Source organism: Falco punctatus, assembly GCF_963210335.1.
Source record: "Falco punctatus genome assembly, contig: scaffold_288, whole genome shotgun sequence".
Lineage (NCBI taxonomy): Eukaryota > Metazoa > Chordata > Aves > Falconiformes > Falconidae > Falco > Falco punctatus.
In genome coordinates, this window is record NW_027660328.1 from 1 (window position 1) to 25000 (window position 25000).

Consider the following 25000-nt stretch of genomic DNA (forward strand, 5'->3'; position numbering starts at 1 on the left):
GCTCTGACTAGACAGAGAACCAATGATAATGTAAGGCACTTGGCTGATAATACAGGCAACATCTCAGGTCAGGTGACAGTTTCACAGCTTTTGAGGGGGATCTCTAATCATAAAGAGATACTATATCAAAAAAACAATACTTAGGAGTGCATACAAAGAAACCATGTTTTAAGGGGAACTTGTAACAGCTGAAGACGGTGACTTGAAAACATACCGGTATGATCCACACGAAGCTGTTCTAACAGCAGCATAGCCTCCTTGTAGGTTGAAGTTCGTAATTCCACATCCTCTGAAGTTGGGTCAGATGAGTGAGTTAAACCAGGGTCATCAGTTACTTCCATTGGTATGCTGACCTACAAAAAATACAGTACTTTCTGTAATTCCACTGTCTAGTATTACAGACCATTACAAATGCATGAATGATTCATTCTCTCCTTCACAGCCCACAGATTTGTCTCAAATACAATAAAGCTGCATACCAGCAGCAATTTGTACATCTGGTTGATCACTACATAAACACTGCTCCCATCTAAGTGATTAAAAGCTGATAGAGACTGCTTATCAAGAACTTCGTTTTACAGTACCTTGTTCTTTTCACTCCCAGTTGTTGCTGCAGGTCTAGAAAACAGAAATATATTTCAGTACTGGAATGCTTACATTGCAGTATAAATAATACCTGAAGTTCGTTTGAAAACCTCATTTCAGAAGTGAATTAAACTAAAATCTGGTATAGTAACTTCGCTAGATATAGTTCAAGACTGAAACTATTATTGTGTGCTATTAATGTCTACCGGAAGGCTAATTTTTCCGCAAGATATTAAGCAAATAGTTGAAATAACTGTTCCCTAAACTTCACGCAAAGTGACAGAAATCTTACAGCTACAGACATGTAGCTATACGCTTACGTGCATTCCCTGTTTAATACCAGGGGTTTAGCTCCCTTCAGTACCGAGAATCCTTCTCCTACAGGTCAAAGAACTGTAATTTTGGATTCTCTGGTGTCCTGGGTCTGGCTGGGATGCAGTTTATTTTCTTCACAGCAGCCCACACAGGGCTGTGTGTTAGATTTCTGACCAAAACAGTGTTGATAACACACCAGATTTTTAGCTAGGGCTGAACAGTGTCAACAACTTCTCTTTCTCACTTTGCCACAACCCGCACAAGTAAGTTCAGGGTGGGCAAGAAGTCAGGAGGGTACACAGCTGCAAGAGAAAAGGTGGAGCGGGGAGCAGGGCAAAAAATCCTGAGATACCTGCAGTGAAAAAACGTGAGATACCTCACCCTTTTTAAACACATGAAATACTTCTATGCCTGTGCACACACACTCATGTAATTAATCAGAATTTGTGCACGTGACCTTATTGTTGACTTGGCCAGCATGTTCAAAAGCACTCTAAACAGAAGTGAAGTGTTTGTCAACACAAAGCGCATCAGGTAGTCACAGGAAAGAACAAGAAAGAACAAGAAAGAACAAGAAAGAACATCAGGTGGTCACACGAAAGAACAAGAATCTTCATATGCATCAGGTTTACAAAAAACCTTAAACACACAACAAAACCCCAAACTTGCCTTTAGCTCTCAGGCCAATTTTTATCATTAAGTGAGTTTTATTTTCAACATTCCTTATATGCATACCTTCCTTCATCCTCAGATGTTTCACTGGAAGTGCTATCATCCGGTACTTGACCATGATTGCCACTGGAAGAGCTCATCTGCTGATGAGCCTTCTGCTTTGAAGGCTGTCTTTTACTTTCCTTTGCACCTTTGGCATTCAGGGCAATTTTACTGCATTACACAGAAAGAAAGAAAAAAAACCACCAAGTGAGTAGGTTTATAAAAAAATATTTCTGTGAAACAGACATACTTAAGATGATGTCCAGAAACAACCGAGACAAAAAATAGCTATGATAAAATCACAGACTTGACTGTAAAGATCGTGGAATATGCCCAAGTATTTAAAACCCTTCCCCTAGAGTGAGGGGGACACGTGGAATCTGAGCTAGATCCAGGTTAAGCTGGACTATATCCAACAGCCACGTTACAGAAAGCATCTAGAGCAGAGATTCCTTTGAAGGACAGACAGAAAAAGCTCCTGCTTAGGTCTGCATAAAAATACGTGTGCCTTCTTTAGACTTTTGAGATTGGTTTGGTAATATCATCTTTTCCCCTCTCCCGACAAAGGGCATATTAACTTAATGAAAAGGAAAACACCAACTGCACGGAGATCACTAAAATCACCTAGAAAAGGGAGTAGTAGCAAACCCCAGGTTCCTACTTTTCTTTTCTAGGTGGCCATTTCCTACAAAAATAACTGCTTTTTCCAGTCTTCAGTTCTGGTTTTGAAGATGCATTTTACCTCAGTGTTGACATGGAAATCACAGGAATTTAGGTGGGCGTTTTCTTTTGTTTTCCCCTTTTCTTTTTTTAGAGCAGGCAATAAATTTGAACCTCCATCGTGCGCTTCATTTTGTCTAAAAAGAATTTTTCTTCATTTTTTGAGAAGCAGTGGACTACTCACTATGGCTTTCACCACTAAGGAAACTACTTCACCTACCACAGTATTAGAAAACCTAAGACACTTACATAGTACTACAAATAAGAGCTAGAGATTATTTCCTTAGCTTACCCTTTCATTGGCATTTTAATCAATCAGATGAAAAACTCTTTTTGTCTTTTTCTTCTATCGTGTTTTCATTCTCCATTTTCAAACAGTCATTCTTCCTTACAGTAATCTTTTGTTTCATTTGCCGATTAGTGATGTTATTTAATTTATCCACACATTCCTGTTTTGCCACGGCCTGCACTTTTGAACATCTTTGTTTGCTTTTTTCCTTTTTAACCTATAAAAACAAAGTTAAGCTTCACGTATTTCTAGAAGACAGAAACACCACATCCAAGATTGATTAATTCAGGGTTTACCCCTGAAATAATATAAAATGATCTTTTTTTTAATTCATAGAGAAGCATTTTCACAAAACTACACTACAAAGTGTATTATGCCATTGAAAGTACTTTGAATTCACTCATGATGCAAGACATAACAAAAATACAGCCCTTAGAAAGAAAACAATAGTGTCTCTTAAAACATGAACAAGAAAAAAGTGAAAACAGTACTGATGGACAAAGCGTTAGGAGGACTGCACAATGTTCGTTGTAACACCACCAGAAAAAAATCAAGTGGAACTGCGAACAAGGGGAGGAAAGAAAAAAAGATCCCAAACCCACAAACACAACTGGTTTCACAGGAAAGATGAATTTTAGTGAAAGGCAATGAGGACACACCACGCAGATATCACAGCACATGAATTATTAGTCAAGACCCTGTTCAGAAGCTATTTTCATTCTTTGATTCAGAATCAGAACTGATATAATTGTATGGATTTCTTTTTATGGCAATGAAGAGATAACTACTTGCACTGGAACCAAGTGCCACCTGCTGTTAAACTGGAACAATAATGCATTCTGTTTTCCAAAAATGGGGAAAAAAGACAACTCTGCACTGCCCTCTTTATTCACAAGTCACCTATTTCCATTAGAACGAACCCCAATTTGTAGGAAGCATCTTCCCTTCGTGACCAATAGCTAAAGTGAACAGGAAATACTCTGCCTGGCTCCAGAAGGCTGCAGGTCTCCCTAGGCTCCTTTACACACGCTCCATCGCTGCTATCGCTTCAGCAGCGGTTTTACCTAAAAACATATTCTGACTTTCCTGAACAGTGGATTGTATCTCACAGTTTCATTGATTTGGACAGCAGGATCCTGCAGTTTCCGTTGAAGCTAACGAAGACTGTGTGCTTTCAAAACCAAGCACATTCAGCACCTCCATCATAACTCTGAATTAGAGCTATTGCCTAAACAACTACGTGTTGCACATGCTGCCCGTGCCAACCCTGGCTAGCCCAGCCCTGTTTTACCGATTCATCCAGGCACTTGCATCAGTGCGTCTGACTTGCTGAATTTACACATGAGAAACCAGGCATTTCTGACCAACATCCATGCTCTTTAACTGCACCGGTTATTTTTAAATTAATGACACATTACTAATTAAAGTGACCAAGACAAGTCAGAACTACAGCTTGGTTGTAGTCAAAATCCCATGCGCCGCAGATTTTCCCTGAATCTCTTCACAGCATCACCTATGATTGCTGTTGTCAAACACATGACTGCTTCTTTCTTTACCTGCAGAAAGCTTGGCACAACACGTACAATATTGTACAACATACAGCTCCATCTGACAGTCAGACCAGAATGACCTTCCTGCAGTGCAGGCGGGCTGTGTATCTCCAGTAGCACCCACAGCCCCAGCCTGCACTGCTTTAGAGACAGCAAAGATCCGCGCTGATGAGAAACGCTCTCACGCACATGGCATTTCACCTTGTCCACGGATTTGAAACACGGGTTGCTTCGCGAAATTTAGTTGTATGGTTTCGTTCCAAGGCAAAACAGACTGTCCAACAACTTTTGACTTACACTAAAACCCATAAATATTCACCTTCCATATGAACGGATACATGCCAGGATATGTACTGCTGATGAATTTTTTCGCATGTTACTGGGGAGCAATACCTGCACGTGTTCATCTTTTTGTCCACCTCTACTGGGATTCCTTCTAGCTGGGTACGTTGCATCTCAGGGTTGTATGGAGGGGATTACCTCCAAGCAGCAGGACAGACCACCCCTGTCGCTCCTAAACTGCCTCTGCTGAGCATCTCAGTGCCTCCCACAGTGGTGGCTTGCTCAGGAAGAGGTGGCCTGTGATGGCTCCTCTCCAGTGCACACGCCCACAGGACCACCGAGCAAAGGACTATCCCACACCATCCTTCCCCTCTTTGAGAAAGAAAGCACGTACCTATCTATGGCTAATCTCCCTTCTGAAGCAGTACAGCTCAGCTGAGACCTCAGACTGCTTTTCTGCAGCACCTGGGACTCTTACCAAAACTGTCTCCGTGGACTCTACCCGGACTCAGTTTTGTGCAGAGGAGGTATTTACTGCCGCATGCGCAAGAGCAACGGCAAGGGCAGGCAGTGCAGCGATCTCCTGTTACCGAACGTGCTGCTCTGGGACTCCCAAACAGGCGGTCAGTTATATCCCTGGCAAAGTTCTCCAGCAAAGCCACCCCCGATTTGTATCCACCTCAGCTGTACAAACACGGTGTAAACAGACGCGCAGCGGCTCTTTACCTCCAGCACTGTATGTCCCTTTCCTTCCCATGTCACCACCACCTGCAAAAGCGCCCATGGAAATGAGCAAACCCCACCCGCCAGAAGGAGGCAGGGCTTTCAAAGGAAAGGAGGGTATTCAATGGAAGCTGCAGACATGCCCTGCCTGAAGAAGGCACCACTGGCAACCCCTCCTCTGTGAGAGCTGGGGAGATGCAGAGGGGGAGGAAGGCAGGTGTCGGGGAGTAACTAGAAGCCCTGGTTTGCTACTGCTGCAGTAGCCCTGGCTGCGGGGACAATAGAGCTCTCCATGAAATGACGATCAACCAAAACATTTCAGAGGGGCACAGCAGGGAGCACAAGCTGCTGGGCGTCAGCAAAGGGCTGTGCTCAGCTTTTCTGTGGCACGTTGTCATAGGCAAGGTGAACGCGAAGCACAGGGAGGATCTGCAGTTCTACCTGCCTGGCAGGGGTTTGGCCTGAGCTCCCCCTTTGCAAACCAAGTCACCCTCCCACCACACCGCACAACCTCTGCTTAATGTACGTCCCAGCAACTGGGGTACCACATGCAGAGAAATCTGAGAGGTCCCCCCTGGTCACAGCTCTAGTCATCAGTGGTTCCAACAACTTCTGATGCTCAGGGTGTCCCCTGAGCCAGTGGTCCTCCCTCCAGGCGCCCCTCCTCCTCTCCATTTGCCCTGGAGTAGACAACTCAACATCACACCCATTCTGGGAGATTTAAGCCCCAAAGAGCTCAGAACTGCCTGAAGCCAGCACAAAAGCCAATCTTCTGGAGAGAGAGTTGCAGTGTCCTTACACCCTCCCTGTCCTTCCCGTCTAGATCAGAAACCAAACAGGGGAAGCGGTGCACGCAGATACACAGAGAACACTGAATGGGACACACTGGCTCCTCTTCCAACTCCTTTATTGTCTCAAAGGTGATTTCATTCTGTTGGAGGAAAAAGAGAGAAATATGTAGAGTCCTCAGGTTTATCCCTGGTGAGCATTTTCACATGTTTATTTAGTAAAGCAGATTAGATTGATTCCTCAGATATTTATTTTTTTGGGGGGAGGGGGGTAGGGGATTATAATGAACTCATTCAGTTTTTAAATCAGGCTTAGGAGCCACGACTCACTGGCTACGAATACATGTACACACATGCGTGTGCAGGACAGCACAGAATACTCTATTTACTCATATGCATCTGAAAATACATTTTTTTTCTATCATTTGTTGTTCTGTGCATCATTTATGGCTGGACTGCATGGACAAGATGGTTTTCTTAATTCTGTGAAAACACTTGCACCTATTGATGCCTGCACCTCTAAACGTAGTGATATGGTCATACAGCCAAATTTGCAAAGCGGATTACTGTTCTTACACCATTCTGGGCATAGCAGACATACCCATAGAAACACCCCTAATGGCCTAATGGTCATGCCTATTTACACATTTATTTCTGCTACTTCATCCTCTGTAAAGAACAAGTGCTCCTTTCCTCGACCTGTCTGAGAGAGAAGGGGGTTAAGAGACAGAGTAAAGTTTAACGATTATTATGATAGTCTGCTTAGCTGTTTAGGGTAATGATAGTCTGCTTGGCCGTTTAGGGTAAAGTTTTAATGATTATAATAGTCTGCTTAGCTGTTTGCCAGATCTTACATGGTTTGTTTGGGTGCTGTGATAAGGTATACGGGAGTAAAGAGCCTTATGACCATATAAGTCCAGCTTTATGACCATATAAGTCAAAAGAACAATTACAACCTTGCAAGAACAAGCTAAAGCCAGTTCTGCGGTTTGGACAAAAACCAGGACGCTACTGAGCCTGCGCCAGATGTGGGAGGTCACGAGGAAGACTCGCCTGCCTTCATCCTCAGGACCCCTGACGACCACCACCAGGGGACACTGCGCAAACTCAGTCGAGAAAAAAATATGGAAATAGCTCGCAGAACTAATTTTAATACGAAGCGGGGATAGGTAATGCATATGTATAGGCGTATTGCAACACATTATGAATATGTAATGAGATGCCTTATAAAAACAGAGCAAGTTTTCGTGTCAGGCGCGCACGGTTTTGGCGGGACTACCCCCCGTGCTGCCCAGCGCTGAATAAACATACCTACTTCACAATCTTACAGATTGTGGAGTCTGCTTTCCGCACGTCAGTTCTGGCGAGCCAGCCAGGAGGATCTCCACTCGGCTGCGGGACCGACTGCGGAGCGGACGCTCCTAGGCGCGCCCCGAGCATTTTACTCGGAGGAGTCTCCGCTGCCGGCCGATCACCGCGGGAGTGGACAACAGCCTCTTGAAGCTGCAGATTTAACGGTATGTTTAACGAAGGGACTTGAGCGTACGCACATTCGGGGCTGCTGATAAATCGCGCAGAGACGTCTGGCGTGCAGCATAGTGCCCGTGGGTTGGGTACCTATAGGGTTTGGGACTGCAATTGGGAAACTCGCTGGCCGATAGAGCGGCCGGTAGCGATCTCGGGGATAGATCGACTGAGTTCGAGGTAACCAGGAGAAGCAGGAGAGGGGTAAGCGGACCTCTGGTAATTCACAAAATATTTGCAGCTGCTAAAAGGTTGTTAACTGGAGCGATGCTATGTTCGATTTCTTTTGGTATTGATTTTGGTTATGGCAATAAGGCATTTGGAATAGACTACCGATTTGGATTTGTCGAACCATAGTGTTTGTGTGAAGTGATGTGTGTGTGATTTTCTCTGAGTGCATGGACGTCCGTGAGAGTGGAATTGAGTGAGAATAAGTGAGAGTGTGGCTGACAGGCGTGAAAAGAGAATTTAAAAGTCAGTTTAAATTCCTTAGGAGTATATTGAAAATGGGTAACACCCAAGGAGGGATACTAAAAAAGAGTCCTCTGGGTTGTATACTCGCCCATAGGATGGATATTGTTGGGAAGGGAAGCACAGAAAGTAAAAAGACCCTCATTAAATATTGTAATCAGTGGTGGCCATTGTATAAGTTAGAGGGCGAAGTTAAGTGGCCGTTTAATGGAACATTGGATTATAATACTTTGTTACATGCAGGAGCGGGCTGGAAACTAGGACCATGCGCGGCAATCAGTCAGCTGAGGGGAATGTGCTCGAGCTTGTCTAGACAACAATTAACATGATGAGGCATGTTTGCAGAGCACAGGGGAGTGGGAGATGGATGGCGCCAAGGAAAGGTAACACCTTGCTGTTAATTGATGGCAGTTAACCACCAATCAGGGATTGCCTCTAGTATGCAAGGCTTAGCTTCAAGAACCAATCTGTTTCAAACGCGCAGCTTCTGAAAACCTCGTGCTTCTGTACAATAAATTGACATTTGCTTGCATCAAGCTGCGTCCCGTCTCTTCATTCGCCGCAAATTGGTGACCCCGACGTGATGCGTTTAAGGATCTGACGTCAAGGGCTCTCGAATCGCCTGTCTGAGCGACGTGCAGCGAATCCCACAGAACTTTGAATGATCTGCTGAAAGGAAGCAGGAGCCGGCCAGAAATCCCTCCGGAGCTGAGAGGTGAGCTGTGGGAAATCCGTAACGGGGAACCAGGCTTCGTCCCCAGAAAGAGACGTATATGGACTCATGAAGGGTCTTCTAGTCAGATCAGGGAGTCCGTGCCTCAGTTTCCTCAAACGGTGACCCCTATGGTGGTGTTCCGAAGCCTTGGAAGAATAAGGATGGAAAAAAGACAGCTCGTGGAAGAGGGCTGCGTTCCGGAGGAGACGGCTTGGCTGAACGATCGTCTGGCTGTCTGGACCAGGCGGACAACCTAAACCCCGAGGATAACACCTGTATTCATCGAGACAGGTGAGCAGCCAAGAAACTTTAGAGACTTTGAAAGAATGAAAGTGTGTACAGACAGCAGCCGATTGTATGATGCTGCCGCGGAGGGGAGCTCCGTGTCGGGAATGCATTTAGCATCTTGGTGGCAAATTCTGACTACTCTTTGCCAAGTGTGGACTAATTCTACTAACGGTGCTAAACCAGAGGAAGCTGTAAATTCCACCGACAGCGCGACTCTTCTCAAGACACAGTCAGCGATGGCGATTCTGTCCACACCTCCTCTGCCCCCAAAGCTCCTGTCACTGACTGCAGCGACCCTCACAACACAGGAGCAAGCACGGGAACAGGACAACTCGGACAATGATTTTATTGACACTGATAAACCTTTTGATCCAGGTCCTATAGATCTGGAAAAGGAGCCAGACCTTTCCCCCACCCCCTTGTCTCTCCTGATGCATTGATTGTATTTTTGGGGAGGGTGAAAGGGAGTCTGAGGGATTGGTGGCAGGAATGCAAGCGGGAAACACTTCAGTGATGGGTTTTGGGAGTCACTATGGCATGTTCGGTATTTTGTCAGACAAATCAACCTGCAGAGTGGCAGCCTGTGCAATACAAGGCTGTTAAAGAGTTAAGCAAAGCAGTGCGGGAAGGGAGAATTCATAATACATTTGCTGTGTCCCTTCTTGAAGTGATGGCAGAGCCTTATACACTCACACTGCATGATTGGAAGTCATTGCTTTGTATGGTACTAACTGATACAGTCTATGATGTGGTTATCTGATTTTTGTGAGCTATGTATAGTGGCCTTGACTGAAAACCTTAATCGGGGAATTGCTGTTAACTATGAGCAGTTGGCTGGAGAAAATTAGTTGTGCCGATTCTGTGACTCAGGCAAGGTATCCCAGGGACAACTGTTTGCAAATGAATGAGACGGCTATTAAGGCAGTCCGGATGCGGGAGTCTTGCCACAGTCTTGCAGGGTCCTAGAGAGTCACTAACTGTAATACTAACTTGATTGATTGGCTTCAGAATATTTTGCAACAAGTCGAACATCAGGAAGCTCAAGGGTTGCTTTTAAAACAACCAGCTGTGATAATGCCAATGAAAATTGTAAACGGGCAACTTTCACAACCGCAACCCCAACATGTGTCAAATGGTTGTATCGCAGAGCTCACAGCAGACTGTAATTCTCAGGCTGAGTTCTGGAATGCAGCATAACAGATTTTTGCTTCTCTAATCTCTTCTGTAAGAATAGTACACGCTTTTAACTTGCTTAGTAAATTAGGCTGCTAGCTTGCTAAACAAAGTAATACTACAAATACTATTTTTTTTTTCTGGCTTATTAACAGATGTTGATTCTGTCCATCATATGTTGCTACAGAACCGAGTTGCTATTGATTTTTATTATTAGCACAGGGACACAAGTGTGAAGACTTTGATAGGATGTGTTACGTGAATCTGAGTGATCACTGTGAATTAATTTACAAAAGTATACAAAACTCAAAAGCCTTAAAACAAAGATGTGCAACAGAGCCAGGGGCGGGATGCCTTTGGTCTCTTCTCACGGCTGGGAAACTTTGGGCCATGACTCAAAAGTATTACAGGATTTATTATAATTATCTTTAACCACCTTATTGATGTTTGCCTTATGTCTCCCATACCTTTTTTTTTCTGTATTCAGTGTTTAGTTGATTGTAACATAAAGCAGGTCATGGTCACCCAGCTACACACACCCTTTGCCTCCTCGCAATTCACAAGCAAAAAAGAGGATAGAGAATGTCTGAAGAGAGAGATAGGAGAGGAAACTGGAGAATTATTTGACCTAACAAGAGATGAGAGAACAGCTGGGTATTGTGAAGGAGAATAGGAAAGATAAACATGGTTATCTAGTGTTTAATAGGTGTCTGCACAGTTGTAGAGATACATAGCTGTGTAACTGCATGAATGATTCCTGCCCTGAGCCTGGTGGCGCATACAGCTGCAGTTTGTGTCCGGGCTCAGAGATGTAAATAGGGGCTTCTCTGTTACGGTAAAAGTGTCTCTCTTTGCATAAAAAAAAGAGGGAACGAAGGGAATGACCCCAGAGGTATGTTCAGAGAAGGCATGCTATGTTTCGAACTTTTTGACTGAACCAGTTCTTGTTTGGTGTGCCCTTCCACCTACGTATAATGTTAATCCAAAAGAAGATGATATTGTTTACACTTTGAATGTCGATCATTGTCTTTCTGTAGATGCTAATGTAGTAGGAGGCTATGATGGGAACGTGTCGCAGCGGTTCTTCTCTTATCCGGAGTAACAGCAGGGAAAGCATTAAAGAGTTAAATCACCTTGTTTGGTAGGCAGTTAAGAATGTGAGTCAAAATTGCCACTGCTTTTTGTTGTTGGTTCAAGGACATGGCTGTGAGGATTTGGATGGTATGTGCTGCGTGGATTTTAGGCGCCCCGTTGCAGCAAGATGTTATCAAAATCTGAGACAATTTCAGCCTTTTTGGCATCCATTCACTCAACTGGCAGTATTGTTTGTTTGCTGTTACCTTGGTCGCTGTCATGTTTGCAAGGGCCCTGCAGAACATGGCAAACCTGGTACCAGCTGTTCAAAAACAAAAAGGGGAAATTGTAAAATTGTACGGAACAGAGACAGCGGGTTATTTTGACACTGACAATATGTCTCAGTTGGTTTTTTTATTTGTTCTCTTACTTATACCTTGTTTTTACTCGTTCGGTTTCAAAGGTTCTTTTTGTGCAACAGGAAGGGGGAGGTGCAGGAGCGGGCTGGAAACTAGGGCCATGCGTGACACCACAGACATCCTATAGACACCTCACTGCCCCTGGCAGGGGCCCTATAGGTACTGCCACCCTATAGATACCCTATAGGCACCCCACAGCCCCCCCGAGAGGGGTCCTATAGGCACTGTGACACCACAAACACCCTATAGACAAGCCACCACCCTTCAGGAGGGGCCCTATAGGTACTTCCACCCCACAGTCACCACGGGAGGGGCCCTATAGGTACTGCCACCCTATAGAAAACTTACAGACACCCTACAGACACCCTGGGAGGGGCCCTATAAGTATCACCACCCTACAGAAAACCTATAGACACCCTACAGACACCCTGGGAGGAGCCCTATAGGTATCACCACCCTACAGAAAACCTATAGACACCCTACAGACACCCTGGGAGGAGCCCTATAGGTATCACCACCCTACAGAAAACCTATAGACACCCTACAGACACCCTGGGAGGAGCCCTATAGGTATCACCACCCTACAGAAAACCTATAGACACCCTACAGACACCCTGGGAGGGGCCCTATAGGTATCACCACCCTACAGAAAACCTATAGACACCCTACAGACACCCTGGGAGGGGCCCTATAGGTATCACCACCCTACAGACACCCTGGGAAGGGCCCTATAGGTATCACCACCCTACAGACACCCTGGGAGGGGCCCTATAGGCACTGCCACACCACAGGCACCCTATAGACACCCACAGCACCCCTAGTGTGGTGCTATAGGTACCTCCATACTACAGCCAGCATGGGAGGGGCCCTATAGGAATCACCACACTATAGACAACAGATACCCCACAGCTCCCCTAGGAAGGGCCCTATAGGCACTGCCCCCCCCCCTCCAGACACCCTATAGACACCCCACAGTCCTTTGGGAGGGGACCTATAGGCACTGCTACCCTACACACACCCTATAGACACCCCACAACCCCACAGGAGGGGCCCTATAGGTATTTCCACCCCACAGTTACCATGGGAGGGGCCCTATAGGCAGCGCCACGCCACAGGCACCCTATAGACACCCCGCTGGCCCACAGGAGGGGTCCTATAGGTACCATCACACTATAGACACCCTATAGACAACCTCCAGGCACCCTACACACACCCAATAGGCAGCCCACCGTCCCCTGGGAGGGGCCCTATAGGCACTGCCACCCCATAGAAACCTATAGACACCCCACAGCCCCCCAAGAGGGCTATATAGGCACACACACCCCCTATAGACACCCCACAGGCCACAAGGACGGGCCCTATAGGCACCACCACCTCATGTATACACTATAGACACCCCACTGGCCCATGGGAGGAGCCCTATAGGCACTGTCCCCCACACAGAAACCCTATAGACACCCCACTGCCCCCCTGGCAGGGGTCCTATAGGTACCACCTCCCTATATACACCCTATAGACAACCCACAGGCACTCTATAGGCAACCTATACAGCCCAGCAACCCCTGGGAGAGACCCTATAGACACTGCCCCCCAACAGACAACCTATAGACACCTTATAAACATCCCACTGCCCTCCTGGGAGGGCCCCTACAGGCACTGCCCCCCCCCCAGACACCGTATAGACTCCCCACAGCCCCCCGGCAGGGGCCCTATAGGCATTGCCACCCCACAGGCACGCTATAGACACCCCGCAGTCCGCCGGGAGGGGCCCTATAGACACTGTCTACTCACAGACACCCTATACACGACCCACAGACCCCCCCACAGCCCTCCTGGGAGCAGCCCTATAGGTACTGCCACCTCACAGACAACCCACAGGCATGCTATAGATACCCTATAGACAGCTCCCTGCCTCCCCCTCCCCGGGAGGGGCCCTATACTCACTGCTACCCCACAGGCACCCTATAGAAAGCCCCCAGGTACCCTATAGACTCCTTACAACCCCCCGGCAGGGGCCCTATAGGTACCACCACCCCGTAGCCACCCCACAGGCCCCCTATAGAAACTATGGTGCAGAAACACCTTTCATATTTAAGTTTTTTTAATTAAAAAGAAAACAACCTCCCGCTCATCCTTCCGCCACTGCTCTTCCTTCCGCCACCACCGCTCGTCCCGCCGCCACCGCTCGTCCTTCCAACCACTGCGTGTCCTTCCGCCACCGCGTGTCCTTCCGCCACCGCTCGTCCTTCTGCTCGTCCTTCCGCCACTGCGTGTCCTTCCGCCACTGCGTGTCCTTCCGCCACTGCGTGTCCTTCCGCCACTGCGTGTCCTTCCGCCACCGCTCGTCCTTATGCCGCTGCTTGTCCCACCACCGCTCGTCCTTCCGCCACCACCACAGAGACAAGGACATTTGGGGGGAGGGCTGGGGGGAGGGGCAGGCTCAGGGTGTCTCCACATCACCCAAGGTCACCAAGGTCAGAGGTCAGACACAGCGGCGTCGGTTGGACACCGGAGCTCGGCGTCGCGGCGAATGAGGGCAAAAAGGCCCGTGGCCACCAGCAGCGCCAGCAACGCCAGAAGGGCGCAAGCGCTCCCCATGTCGCTGGCGCCGTGGGTGGGGGGCCAGCCCAGTAAAACCAGCCAAACCAGTAAGTTCAAAGGGAGGTGGAACCAGTTGGTGACCCCTGCGCGATCTTTTTGGGGGACGATTTTGCGCCGGAGGAAGCCCATGGCGGGGAAGTAAAGACCGCAGGAGAATTCCACAAAGAGGAAGGCGCCGAAGGCTTGGACGGGCTGGGTGGCGAAGAGGAGGGCGAGGAAGGCGAGGAAGAGCAGCAGGACAGCCAGGAGGAGCAGGTGGCTCGGTTGGAGGAGGGACGCGGAGACAAGCAAGCGGTATAAGGAAGACCCCAAGGCGCTGGCGGCCATGAAGGCAGCGAAGACGATGCCCAGGGGGGCACCGTGGGGCTGGAGGAGGGGCGTCCAGAGGAAGATGAAGACAAAGACGACGCTTTCAAAGAGCATCTGGACCGCGCCGAGGAGGAAGACGCGGCGGTCGCTCAAGAGGCACCTCAAGGGGTCGCCGCAACTTTTGCCCCACGTGGCTTTGGGGCCGTAATTCTCCTCCCAGTTTTTCCAAGCGTAACAGCCCGAAGCCACCAGGAAGGGGATGGCGGCGAGGAACGGGGCCACCGGCCCCAGCGCCAACCCTTGGGCACCGACTTCGGCGGCGGCCCCAGCGGCCACGGCGACGAAGTGATTCCAAAAAGCAGCTTGGGAGAAAGTGAGGGCGAGCCAGTCGGCGGGGAAGTCGTGCCGCCCCACGTGCTCTTCCACGTACCACGCTTCCAGCGCGGCGAACAGCACGGCAGCGGCTAACCCCCCCAGAACCCTCGCGCCCAGCAATGCGAAATACTGGCGGGAGAGTTTAACCAAGCAAGAGAAGGAATAGAGGAAGGAGAAGACGACGCAGGATTTTTTCCGGCCGACGGTGTCGGTCAAGGGGGCCGCCACCCACCCGGCAGCGACGGCGGCAGTGACACCACCGAGGTAGAGCCCGGCGATCTGGGCATGGGCGAAGCGATAGTGGCGATAAAGTTGATACAAAAACGGCCCCTGCAACCAGTCGGCGGCCAAAGCGGGGAAATAGACGCAGTAGTAGGAACGCCGGAAGCGGCGGAAGGCGGGGTTGGAGGGGGGGAGGGGGGCGGGGGGCAGGGGGGGGTGGCGAAGGCGGCGGGAGGCCAGTTCCAAGGCGAGGCAGGAGGCCAGGAGGAGGGCGCAGGCCAGGGAGGAGGCCAAGAGCATGGCGGCAGTGGGGGAGGGGCCTGGAAGAAGAAGGAGGGGCTTAGAATACCCTAGAATAAGGGGGGGGAGGGGCTACAAGGGGGGAGGGGCTAGAAGAAGGCGGGGCCCAGAAGGGGGGTCGAGGAGGAGGAGGGGGGGTGTCTGGGAGGAGGGGGCGGGGGCTAGGACGAGGGGGGGCGGGGCTAGGACGAGGGGGGGCGGGGCTAGGACGAGGGGGGCGGGGCTAGGACGAGGGGGGCGGGGCTAGGACGAGGGGGGCGGGGCTAGGACGAGGGGGGCGGGGCTAGGACGAGGGGGGCGGGGCTAGGACGAGGGGGGCGGGGCTAGGACGAGGGGGGCGGGGCTAGGACGAGGGGGGCGGGGCTAGGACGAGGGGGGCGGGGCTAGGACGAGGGGGGCGGGGCAGGGAGGGAATGCTGTTCCGGGGGTTGGGCCACCCCCAAAAGGTGCCTCCGGCTTCAGTGACCCCCCCGCCATGTGGCCCCTATAGAGCCCCCCCCATGGGACACCCCCAGCCCCATATATTCACCCATAGGTCCCACATGCACCCCCCCCAGCCCCCCCAGAACCCCTATAGGCCCCCCAGACCCATACAAGCCCCTATAGACCCCCCCGAGCACCGATAGGCCCCCCCATACAGCCTATAGCCCCCCCCAGCCCCATACGGGACCCTATAGCTCCCCCCAGACCCTCTATAGCCCCCCCCTAGACCCCCTATAGCCCCCCCTCCAGCCCCCCTGGGGCCCTATAGCCCCCCCGGACCCATATGGGCCCCTACAGCTCCCCCAGACCCCCTATAGCCCCCACCCCCCGCCCCATACGAACCCCTATAGTCCCCCCAGCCCCCTACAGACCCCCCCCCAACCCCATATGGACCCCTATAGCCCCTCCAGAACCCCTATACCGCGCCAGCGCCATAGAGGCTCCGCACGCCCCCCCAAGACCTCCCATACCCCCCCCAGCCCCTCTATAACCCCCCCCACCCCCCTACAGCTCGCCCCCAGCCCCATAGGGACCCTACACGTGCCCCCCCCTCCCCCCCCCGGACCCCCTATAGCCCCACCCGGTGCCATACGGGCCCCTACAGCCCCCCCGTGCCCACCTGCCCCTCAGCGCGGGGGGGGAACGACGGGGAGGGAGGGAGCGGCCGCGCGCGCCGGAGCCCACCCGGCTCCCGCTTCCGCTTCCGGGGCCGCGTCACGTGACGCGGGAGGGCGCGCGCTGCCCCCTTCCCCGGCGTGACCTTTCCCCTCTGGGTGACCTTGGCTGCCGACCGCGTCTGTAGGGGGGCGGGGGTCTATATGGCAGCAACGCCTATAGGGGCCCTGCCAGGGGGGCTGTGGGGGGTCTATAGGGTGTCTATAGGGTAGCAGTGCCTATAGGGGCCCTGCCAGTGGGTCTGTGGGGGGTCTATAGCTGTTTATAGGGAGGCAGTGCCTATAGGGGCCCTGCCAGGGGGCTGTGGGGGGTCTATAGGGTGTCTATAGGGGGCAACACCTATAGGGGCCCTGCCAGGGGGTCTGTGGGGGGTCTATAGGGTGTCTATAGGGAGGCAGTGCCTATAGGGGCCCTGCCAGGGGGCTGTGGGGGGTCTATAGGGAGACAGTGCCTATAAGGGCCCTGCCAGGGGGCCTGGGGGGGGGTTCTATAGGGCGGCAGTGCCTATAGGGGCCCTGCCAGTGGGTCTGTGGGGGTCTATAGGGTGTCTATAGGGAGGCAGTGCCTATAGGGGCCCTGCCAGGGGGGCTGTGGGGGGTCTTTATGGTGTCTATAGGGGGGCAACACCTATAGGGGCCCTGCCAGGGGGGCTGTAGGGGGTCTTTATGGTGTCTATACGGGGGCAACACCTATAGGGGCCCTGCAAGGGGGGCTGTGGGGGGTCTATAGGGTGTCTATAGGTAGACAGTGCCTATAGGGGCCCTGCCAGTGGGGCTGTGGGGGGTCTATAGGGTGTCTATAGGGAGGCAGTGCCTATAGGGGCCCTGCCAGGGGGTTGTGGGGGTTCTATAGGATGTCGGTACCTATAGTGCATCTCCCAGGGGGCTGTGGGGGGCCTAGATAGTGTCTATAGGGTGTCTGTACCTATAGCCCCCACCCCAAGGCTGCTCCTTTTGGGCCCCGGCAGCTCCGGCGCCCCCCGATGAAGGGGGGAAAAGTTTTAAAAAAATTTCAAAAATTGCATAAAATTTTAAGTATTGGAAAAAAATTAGAATATTTTAATGTTGGGGGAAAATGTTTAAAGTGGGGGAATTAAAATTAATTAGGGAACACAAAATAAAGATTTTGGAGTAGAAAAAGTAAAATTGAAACATTTTAAAGTGGGGGAACATTTATAAAAATTTTTAAAGTAGGGCAAAAAGTAGGAGAAAAAGTGAAAATGTTTTAAAATTTTCTAATGTGAGGAAAAGCTTTTAAAAAATTTTTGAAAGGACAATTTAAATAGAGAAAATGTAAATATTTTATAGTAAGAAAATATTTATTTTTTAAAGAAAATAAACAGGTTTAAAAAAATAAATGAAAATGGGAAAAACGTTTAAAGTAATTTTTAAAGTAGGGCATAAAAGGAGAAAATAAAAAAGTTTTACAATTTTCTATTGTAGGGAAAAACTTTTTTAAAATATTTTTTAACATTTTAAATAGAGGAAATTTTTAAAAATTAAAGTTGGGAAACTAAATATACAGAAAAGAAAGATTTTTAAAGTAAGAAAAATTTTATTTAAAAAAAAAAAATTTAAAAAAATAGATTTAAAAAAATTTAAACTGGAAGAACTTTAAAATAATTTTTAAAGTAGGAGTAAATTTAAAAAATCTTGAGAAGGAAATTCTGAAAGTTTTAAAGATTTTTTGAAGGTAGGGGAAATTTGAAAAAAATTTGACGTTGCAGAAAAAAAAATTAAAAAATAAACAAACCGTAAAGATTTTTTTTAAGTAAGAAAAAATGTTTAAATAAAAAAATATATTTAAATAAAAACTACATTTAAAAATAAACTGGGAAAAGCTTAAAATAATTTTTACAGTAGGGGCAATTTTAAAAAATCTTTAAAGGGAGAAAATTAAAAAATATTTTGAAGTGGTAGAAAAAAATTTGAAATGGTTGAAGTAATGGAAAAAAATTAAAATATTTTAAAATATTTCTTCTACTTCATTTCCCTGAGTATTTTAAAGTAGGGGGAAGTTTAAAATATTTTAAAATAGGGATTTAAAAATAATTTTTTTAAAATAGGGAAAAAAATTAAAAACTGAAGTAGAGAAACTTTAAAAACTTTAAATATGTTTAAAATGGAGAAGAATTTCATACTTCTAAATTTTATTAAAAAAATTACAAGAGGTGAAAAAATTAAAAATATTTCAAACCGTTTCAAAAATATTTAATTTTTTTAAATTATTTAAATTATTACAAATATTTTAAGACCATGTAAAGATGTTTAGAAGTTTTTTTAAATGTTTTTAAAAGTTGTGAAGTCTTAAAATGTTTTTAAATGTCTTTAAATTTTCACAAATGTTTTTAAAATATTTTAAAATATTTTAAAATTGTATAATAAAAAAATCAAAACCTTTTTAAGACTTTAAAAATGTTCTTGAATTGTTCTTAACGTGTTAAATTTTTTCAAAAAATGGTGCTTTAAAAATGTTTGAAAATGTTTAAAAATGTTTCAAAAATGTTTAAAACGTGTCAAAAATGTTTTAACTTCCAAAATATTGTAAGCAATTTTTAATTGTAAAATTAAAAAAGTACCCACAAGTGTTTTAAAAATGGTTTAAAAATCTGTTAAAATCCTTTAAACGTTTTTTAAATTTCTAAAAAGGTCTGAAAATCGTTAAAAATGCTTTAAACTTTTTAAACTGCTTTAAACTCTTTTAAATGTTACATTTTTTAAGAAATAATTTAACATTTGAAAAATTGCTCCAAAATATGTAAAAATCTTTTTAAATGGTTTAGAAAAATTTCAGTGCTTTAAAAAAATCTTTAATAATTCTTTAAAAATCTTTTAAAAGTTTATTAAAACTTTCTGAATGCTTCAAAAACCTTTTAAAAGCTTTAAAAATATTCTAAAATGTATTAAAAATCTGTAAAAAGTTTTGAAATGGTTTAGAAAGACTTTAAAACGTTTTAAATTTTTTTAAAATCTCTAAAAAAGCCTCAAAAGTCTCTCAAAAGGTTGTAAAATATTTTTAAATGCTTTAAAAAAATCTTTAAAAGTGCTTTTAAAATATTTTTAAAAGTCTTGTAAACCTCTAAAGCCCTTCAAAAACCATTAAAAATCTCTAAAAAGCGCTAAAACCCTGAGGCGGCGGGCCCGCCTCCCGTGACCACCGCGGTGCACGCTGGGAGTTGTAGTCCCGGGCTGGTTACGCGCAGCCGTGGACTACGCTCGGTGGCGCCACTTCCGGAACTCGGTTTCCCATCGCCCCCCGCGCCTCCGCGGCGCAGGCTGGGCCCTGTGTTCGCGCCCTAATGAGGCCCAGCCGCGCCCTATACCCGGAACTCGCTTTCCCGTCGCCCCCCGCGGCGCCGCGGTGCACACCGGGAGTTGCAGTCTTGGCCTCGCCAAGCCCTGCCGCGGCCTATACCCGGAACTCGCTTTCCCATCGCTCCCCGCGGGGTCGCCCCGCCCCCCCACCCCTCTCCCATCCCCCCCCCCCGCGCCGCCGCGGCTCGGCCGCCATGTCGGAGCCGCTCGGCTGGTGTGTGGAAGCGGTTCGGGCGGCGGCCGAACCGGGCCTGGCCCGGGCCCTCTTGGCCTTACGGACCCGCCACACGCGTCGAGCGGGGGGAGCGGAACGATTCCGGGAGCGGGGGGGGTTGGGGCCCCTCTTGGAGCTTTTGGGACCCGAAAGGCCTCGGCGGATCTTGGATTTAGCGCTGAGTGTCCTGGGGAATTGTTGTACCGAGGCGGGGTGTCGGAGGCAGGCCCGGCGGCTCGGGGGAGTGCCGCGTTTGGGTGAGTGTGGGGGCCTGGGGGGGGGGGGAGGTGAGAGGCCTGCCACACCCCCTCCTCCGTAGGGAATGGGACAACCCAGAACTCCCCCCCGGTAAGGGGAATGGGGCTGGGATCCCCCCAGTGGGGGAATGGGACAGCCCAGAGTTGCCCCTCGTACTGGGAATGGGACCAGTACACGCCCCCCCCACATGGTGGGAATGGGACCCCTCTCAATAGAGAATGGGACAGCCCAGAGCCCCCCCCATAGGGAGAGTGGGTCTGGGACCCCCCCATCGTGGAATGGAACAGTCCATAGTCGTCCCCCTATAGTGGGAATGGGACTGGGGCCTCCCCCTCACAGAATATAGGACAGCACAGAACCCCCCCCTAGTGAGAATGGAGCTGGGACCCCCCCCACTGGGGGAATGGTACAGCCCAGAATTGCCCCTCATACTGGGCATGGGAGTAGGAACACCCCCCCATAGTGGGAATGGGACTGGTACACCCCCTCACAGAATATGGGACAACCCAGAGCCCCCCCATAGCGAGAATGGAGCTGAGACCCCCCCCCCACCACCACCACCACTAGGGGAACGGAACAGGCCAGAATTGCCCCTTGTACTGGGAATGGGAGTGGGACACCACCCCACCCCCCATAGTGGGAATGGGACAGCCCGGAGTCCCCCCCCCAGTGGGAGTTGGTCTAGGACACCACCCCCACCCCCCCCCCCATAGGGAATGGGACTGGGACCCCCCCTTGGGAAAATGGGACAGCCCAGACTTGCCCCTTGTTCTGGGGCTGGGGCCCACCCGTTGGGGAATGGAACAGCCCATAGACACCCCCCCACCATGGTGGGAATGGGACTGGGACCCCCCCCATCACAGGGAATGGGACAGCCCATATCCCCCCCCATAGTGGGAATGGGTCTGGGATCCCCCCCATTGTGGAATGGGACAGCCCAGAGCCCCCCCTATACTGGGAAGGGGTCGGGGACCCCTCCCCTCATAGATTATGGGCAGCCCAGACCCCCCCCATATTTGGAATGGGACTGGGATCCCCCCCACTGGGGGAATGGAATAGCCCATAGACCCCCCCATACTGGGAATGGGAGTGGGCGCCCCCCCCACTGAGGGAATGGGACAGCCCATAGCCCCCTCCCCCCCTCCAATGGGAATAGGACAGCCCATAATAGCCCCCTCCCCCCCCCCCTTCCCCATGGGAATGGGACAGCCCAGACCCCCGCACTGGGAGTGGGGCTGCCCTGACCCCCCACACACACCCCAGAATGGTTCAGCCCAAGCCCCATTGAGTGCAACTGGGGAACCCTGAGACACCCCCAGTGACCCCCCTTGTCCCCAGCCGTGACCTCTGACCCTTGAGCTGTCCCTATGGGTGACCTTTGATCCCTGACCTGTCCCTGAGGGGGTCCCCTGCCATGACCTCTGACCCCTGCCCTGTCCCTGACAGTGTCCTCAAGGTCCCCAGCCATGACCTCTGACCCTGACTTGTCCCCAGCCGTGACCTCTGACCTCTGCCCTGTCCCTCAGGCTGTCCCCAAGGTCCCCAGCCGTGACCTCTAACCCTTGAGCTGTCCCTATGGGTGACCTTTGACCCCTGCCCTGTCTCTGAGGGGGTCCCCAGCTGTGACCTCTGACCCCTGCCCTGTCCCTATGGGTGACCTTTGCCCCTTGCCCTGACCCTCAGGGTGTCCCCAAGGTCCCCAGCCGTGACCTCTGACCCCTGCCCTGTCCCTATGGGTGACCTTTGCCCCCTGCCCTGACCCTTAGGGTGTCCCCAAGGTCCCCAGCTGTGACCTCTGACCCCTGCCCTGTCCCTATGGGTGACCTTTGCCCCTTGCCCTGACCCTCAGGGTGTCCCCAAGGTCCCCAGCCATGACCTCTGAACCCTGCCCTGTCCCTATGGGTGACCTTTGCCCCCTGCCCTGACCCTTAGGGTGTCCCCAAGGTCCCCAGCTGTGACCTCTGACCCCTGCCCTGTCCCTATGGGTGACCTTTGCCCCCTGCCCTGACCCTCAGGGTGTCCCCAAGGTCGCCTGCTGTGACCTCTGACCCCTACCCTGTCCCTATGGGTGACCTTTGCCCCCTGCCCTGACCCTCAGGGTGTCCCCAAGGTCCCCAGCCGTGACCTCTGACCCCTGCCCTGTCCCTATGGGTGACCTTTGCCCCCTGCCCTGACCCTCAGGGTGTCCCCAAGGTCCCCTGCTGTGACCTCTGACCCCTGCCCTGTCCCTATGGGTGACCTTTGCCCCCTGCCCTGACCCATAGGGTGTCCCCAAGGTCCCCAGCCGTGACCTCTGACCCCTGCCCTGTCCCTATGGGTGACCTTTGCCCCCTGCCCTGACCCTCAGGGTGTCCCCAAGGTCCCCAGCCGTGACCTCTGACCCCTGCCCTGTCCCTATGGGTGACCTTTGCCCCCTGCCCTGACCCTCAGGGTGTCCCCAAGGTCCCGAGCCGTGACCTCTGACCCCTGCCCCCGCAGTGGCCCTGCTGTCCCTGCCGGGCCCCGAGAGCGTGCACAACCGGGTGGCCCGCGCCCTGGCCAACCTGGCGCTGGAGCCTGACGGCGCCCGCGACATCCTCGACGCCGGTGAGTGGGGGGCCTGGGGGGGGCGGGGGGGGCTGGGGGTCCCCAAGGGCCATGGGGTGTCCTAGGGGGTCCCCAAGGTCCGCAGGGGGGGTCCTGGGGGTCTGTGGGGGACACAAGATCTTGGGGGGGTGGGGTGGGGGGGTCCCTAAGGTCTGGGAGGGTCTTTAGGGGATCCCCAGAGGGGGTCCCGGGGGTCTTTGGGGGACCCAAGGTCTAGGGGGGGGGGGTTGGGGGGTCCCAAGGGTCTGGGGGAGGGTCTTAGGGGGTCCCCAGTGGGGGTCCTGGAGGGTTTGGGCGGTCCCCAAGGTTCGGGGGGGTGTCCTAGGAGGTCCCCAAGGTTCATAGAGGAGGTTCTGGGGGTCTTGGGGGAACCCAGGGTCTCTGGGGGAGGGGTGGGGGGTCCCCAGAGTCTGGGAGGGTCTTTAGGGGGTCCCCAGAGGGTGTCCTGGGGGTCTTTGGGGCACCCAAGGTCTAGGGGGGGGGTTGGAGGGTCCCCAGGGTCTGAGGGGGGATGTCTTTAGGAGGTCCCCAAGGTCCCCAGAGGGGGTCCTGGGGGTCTTTGGGGGACCCAAGGTCTAGGGGGGGGGTTGGGAAGTCCCCAAGGTCTGGGGGAGGGTCTTGGGGGGTCCCCAGAGGGGGTCCTGAGGGGTTTGGGGAGTCCCCAAGGTCCAGGGGGGGGTCCTAGGGGGTCCCTAAGGTTCATAGAGGATGTCCTGGGGGTCCTAGGGGGTCCCCAAGGTCTCGGGGGGGGGGGGGTTGGGGGGTCCCCACAGTCTGAAGGGGAGGTGTCTTTAGGGGGTCCCCAAAGTCCATGGGAGGGTCCTAGGGGGTCCCCAAGGTTCATAGAGGAGGTCCTGGGGGTTTTGGGGGGACCCGAGGCCTATAGGGGGGTCTTTAGGGGGTCCCCAAGGTTCACGGGGGGGGCCATGGGGGTCCGTGGGGGACCAAAGGTCTGTTGGGGGGGGGGGCTGGGGGGTCCCCAAGGTCCACAGAGGGGCCTGGAGGTCTGTGGGGGACCCAAGATCTGGGGGGGGGTGGGGTTGGGGGGGTTGGGGCATCCCTAGGGTCTCGGGGGGGTGTGTGTGTCTTTAGGGGGTCCCCAAAGTCCATGGGAGGGTCCTAGGGGGTCCCCAAGGTTCATAGAGGAGGTCCTGGGGGTTCTGGGGGGACCCGAGGCCTATAGGGGGGTCTTTAGGGGGTCCGTGGGGGACCAAAGGTCTGTTGGGGGGGGCTGGGGGGTCCCCAAGGTCCACAGGGGGGCCTGGGGGTCTGTGGGGGACCCAAGATCTGGGGGATGGGGGGGTGGGGTGGGGGTGGGGGGGCATCCCTAGGCTCTCGGGGGGGGGGGGGGGGTGTCTTTAGGGACCCTCCTCCTCCTGCAGGTGCCGGTCCCCTCCTGGTGTCCCTCGCCGCCTCCTGCCGTACCCCCGAGTGCCTCCACAGCGCCGCTCGCGCCCTGCGGATTTTGGGGTCCTCCCCAGCCCCCCGGCGGCTGTTGACCCGCGCCGGCGCCTTGCGGGCTTTGGCCTCCCGCTTGGCCGCGCTCCCTCCTTCCCACCCCGCCGCTCCCGCCCTGGTTCGCGCTCTCCGGGGTTTAACGGTCAATCCCGGTTCTTCTACCGACGAGGTGAGCCCGGCGTTCCCGGCGTTGACCGCCTTGGCCCGGGACGCCCACCGGGAGCATCGTCAACCGGCTTTGGGGGTCATCGCCAACGCTTGCGCCCGCGCCCCGCTCCGGCCCGCCTTGGGGGCGGCGGGGGCGGTGGAAGCGGTGACGGAAGAAGTGAAGAGAGCGTTGGCGTCGCCCAGCGTGAGCGGGGCGAGGGGGGCGGTGGGGGCGTTGTGTCTGCTGTGCCGGGAAGCGGTGAACCGGGCGCGGGGTGCGAGGGGCGGGGGGGTTGGGGGTGCTGCTGCGCCTGCTGGGCGACCCCCGCGCCCCGCCGCTGGCGCTGCCGCATCCTCTTGGCGTTGGCGGCGTTCGCCTACGATCAAGAAGCGTTGGCGGCGTTGGAAGCGCGGGGGCTCGTCCCCTT

General features: G+C 51.7%; 2 protein-coding genes across 2 annotated transcripts; one reads left to right on the forward strand and one right to left on the reverse strand.

Annotated features, from left to right (window-relative positions):
• Positions 1–9073: 9073 nt before the first annotated feature.
• On the reverse strand, positions 9074–16654 carry MFSD5 (major facilitator superfamily domain containing 5). The gene is made up of 4 exons (XM_080411294.1): positions 16540–16654; positions 14024–15457; positions 13752–13887; positions 9074–11533 (listed from the first exon to the last, which is right to left on the reverse strand). Exon 2 carries the CDS (start codon positions 15435–15437, stop codon positions 14106–14108), a length of 1332 nt encoding a protein of 443 aa, XP_080267420.1. The 5' UTR covers positions 15438–15457; positions 16540–16654; the 3' UTR covers positions 9074–11533; positions 13752–13887; positions 14024–14105.
• Positions 16655–18862: 2208 nt separating this feature from the next.
• On the forward strand, positions 18863–24994 carry ARMC5 (armadillo repeat containing 5; the record flags this gene model as incomplete). The annotated part of the gene is given in 4 exon segments (XM_080411295.1): positions 18863–20380; positions 22860–22967; positions 24350–24846; positions 24848–24994. Coding segments are annotated over 4 exon segments (1239 nt in total), but the record flags the coding sequence as incomplete, so codon positions are not given.
• Positions 24995–25000: the final 6 nt, after the last annotated feature.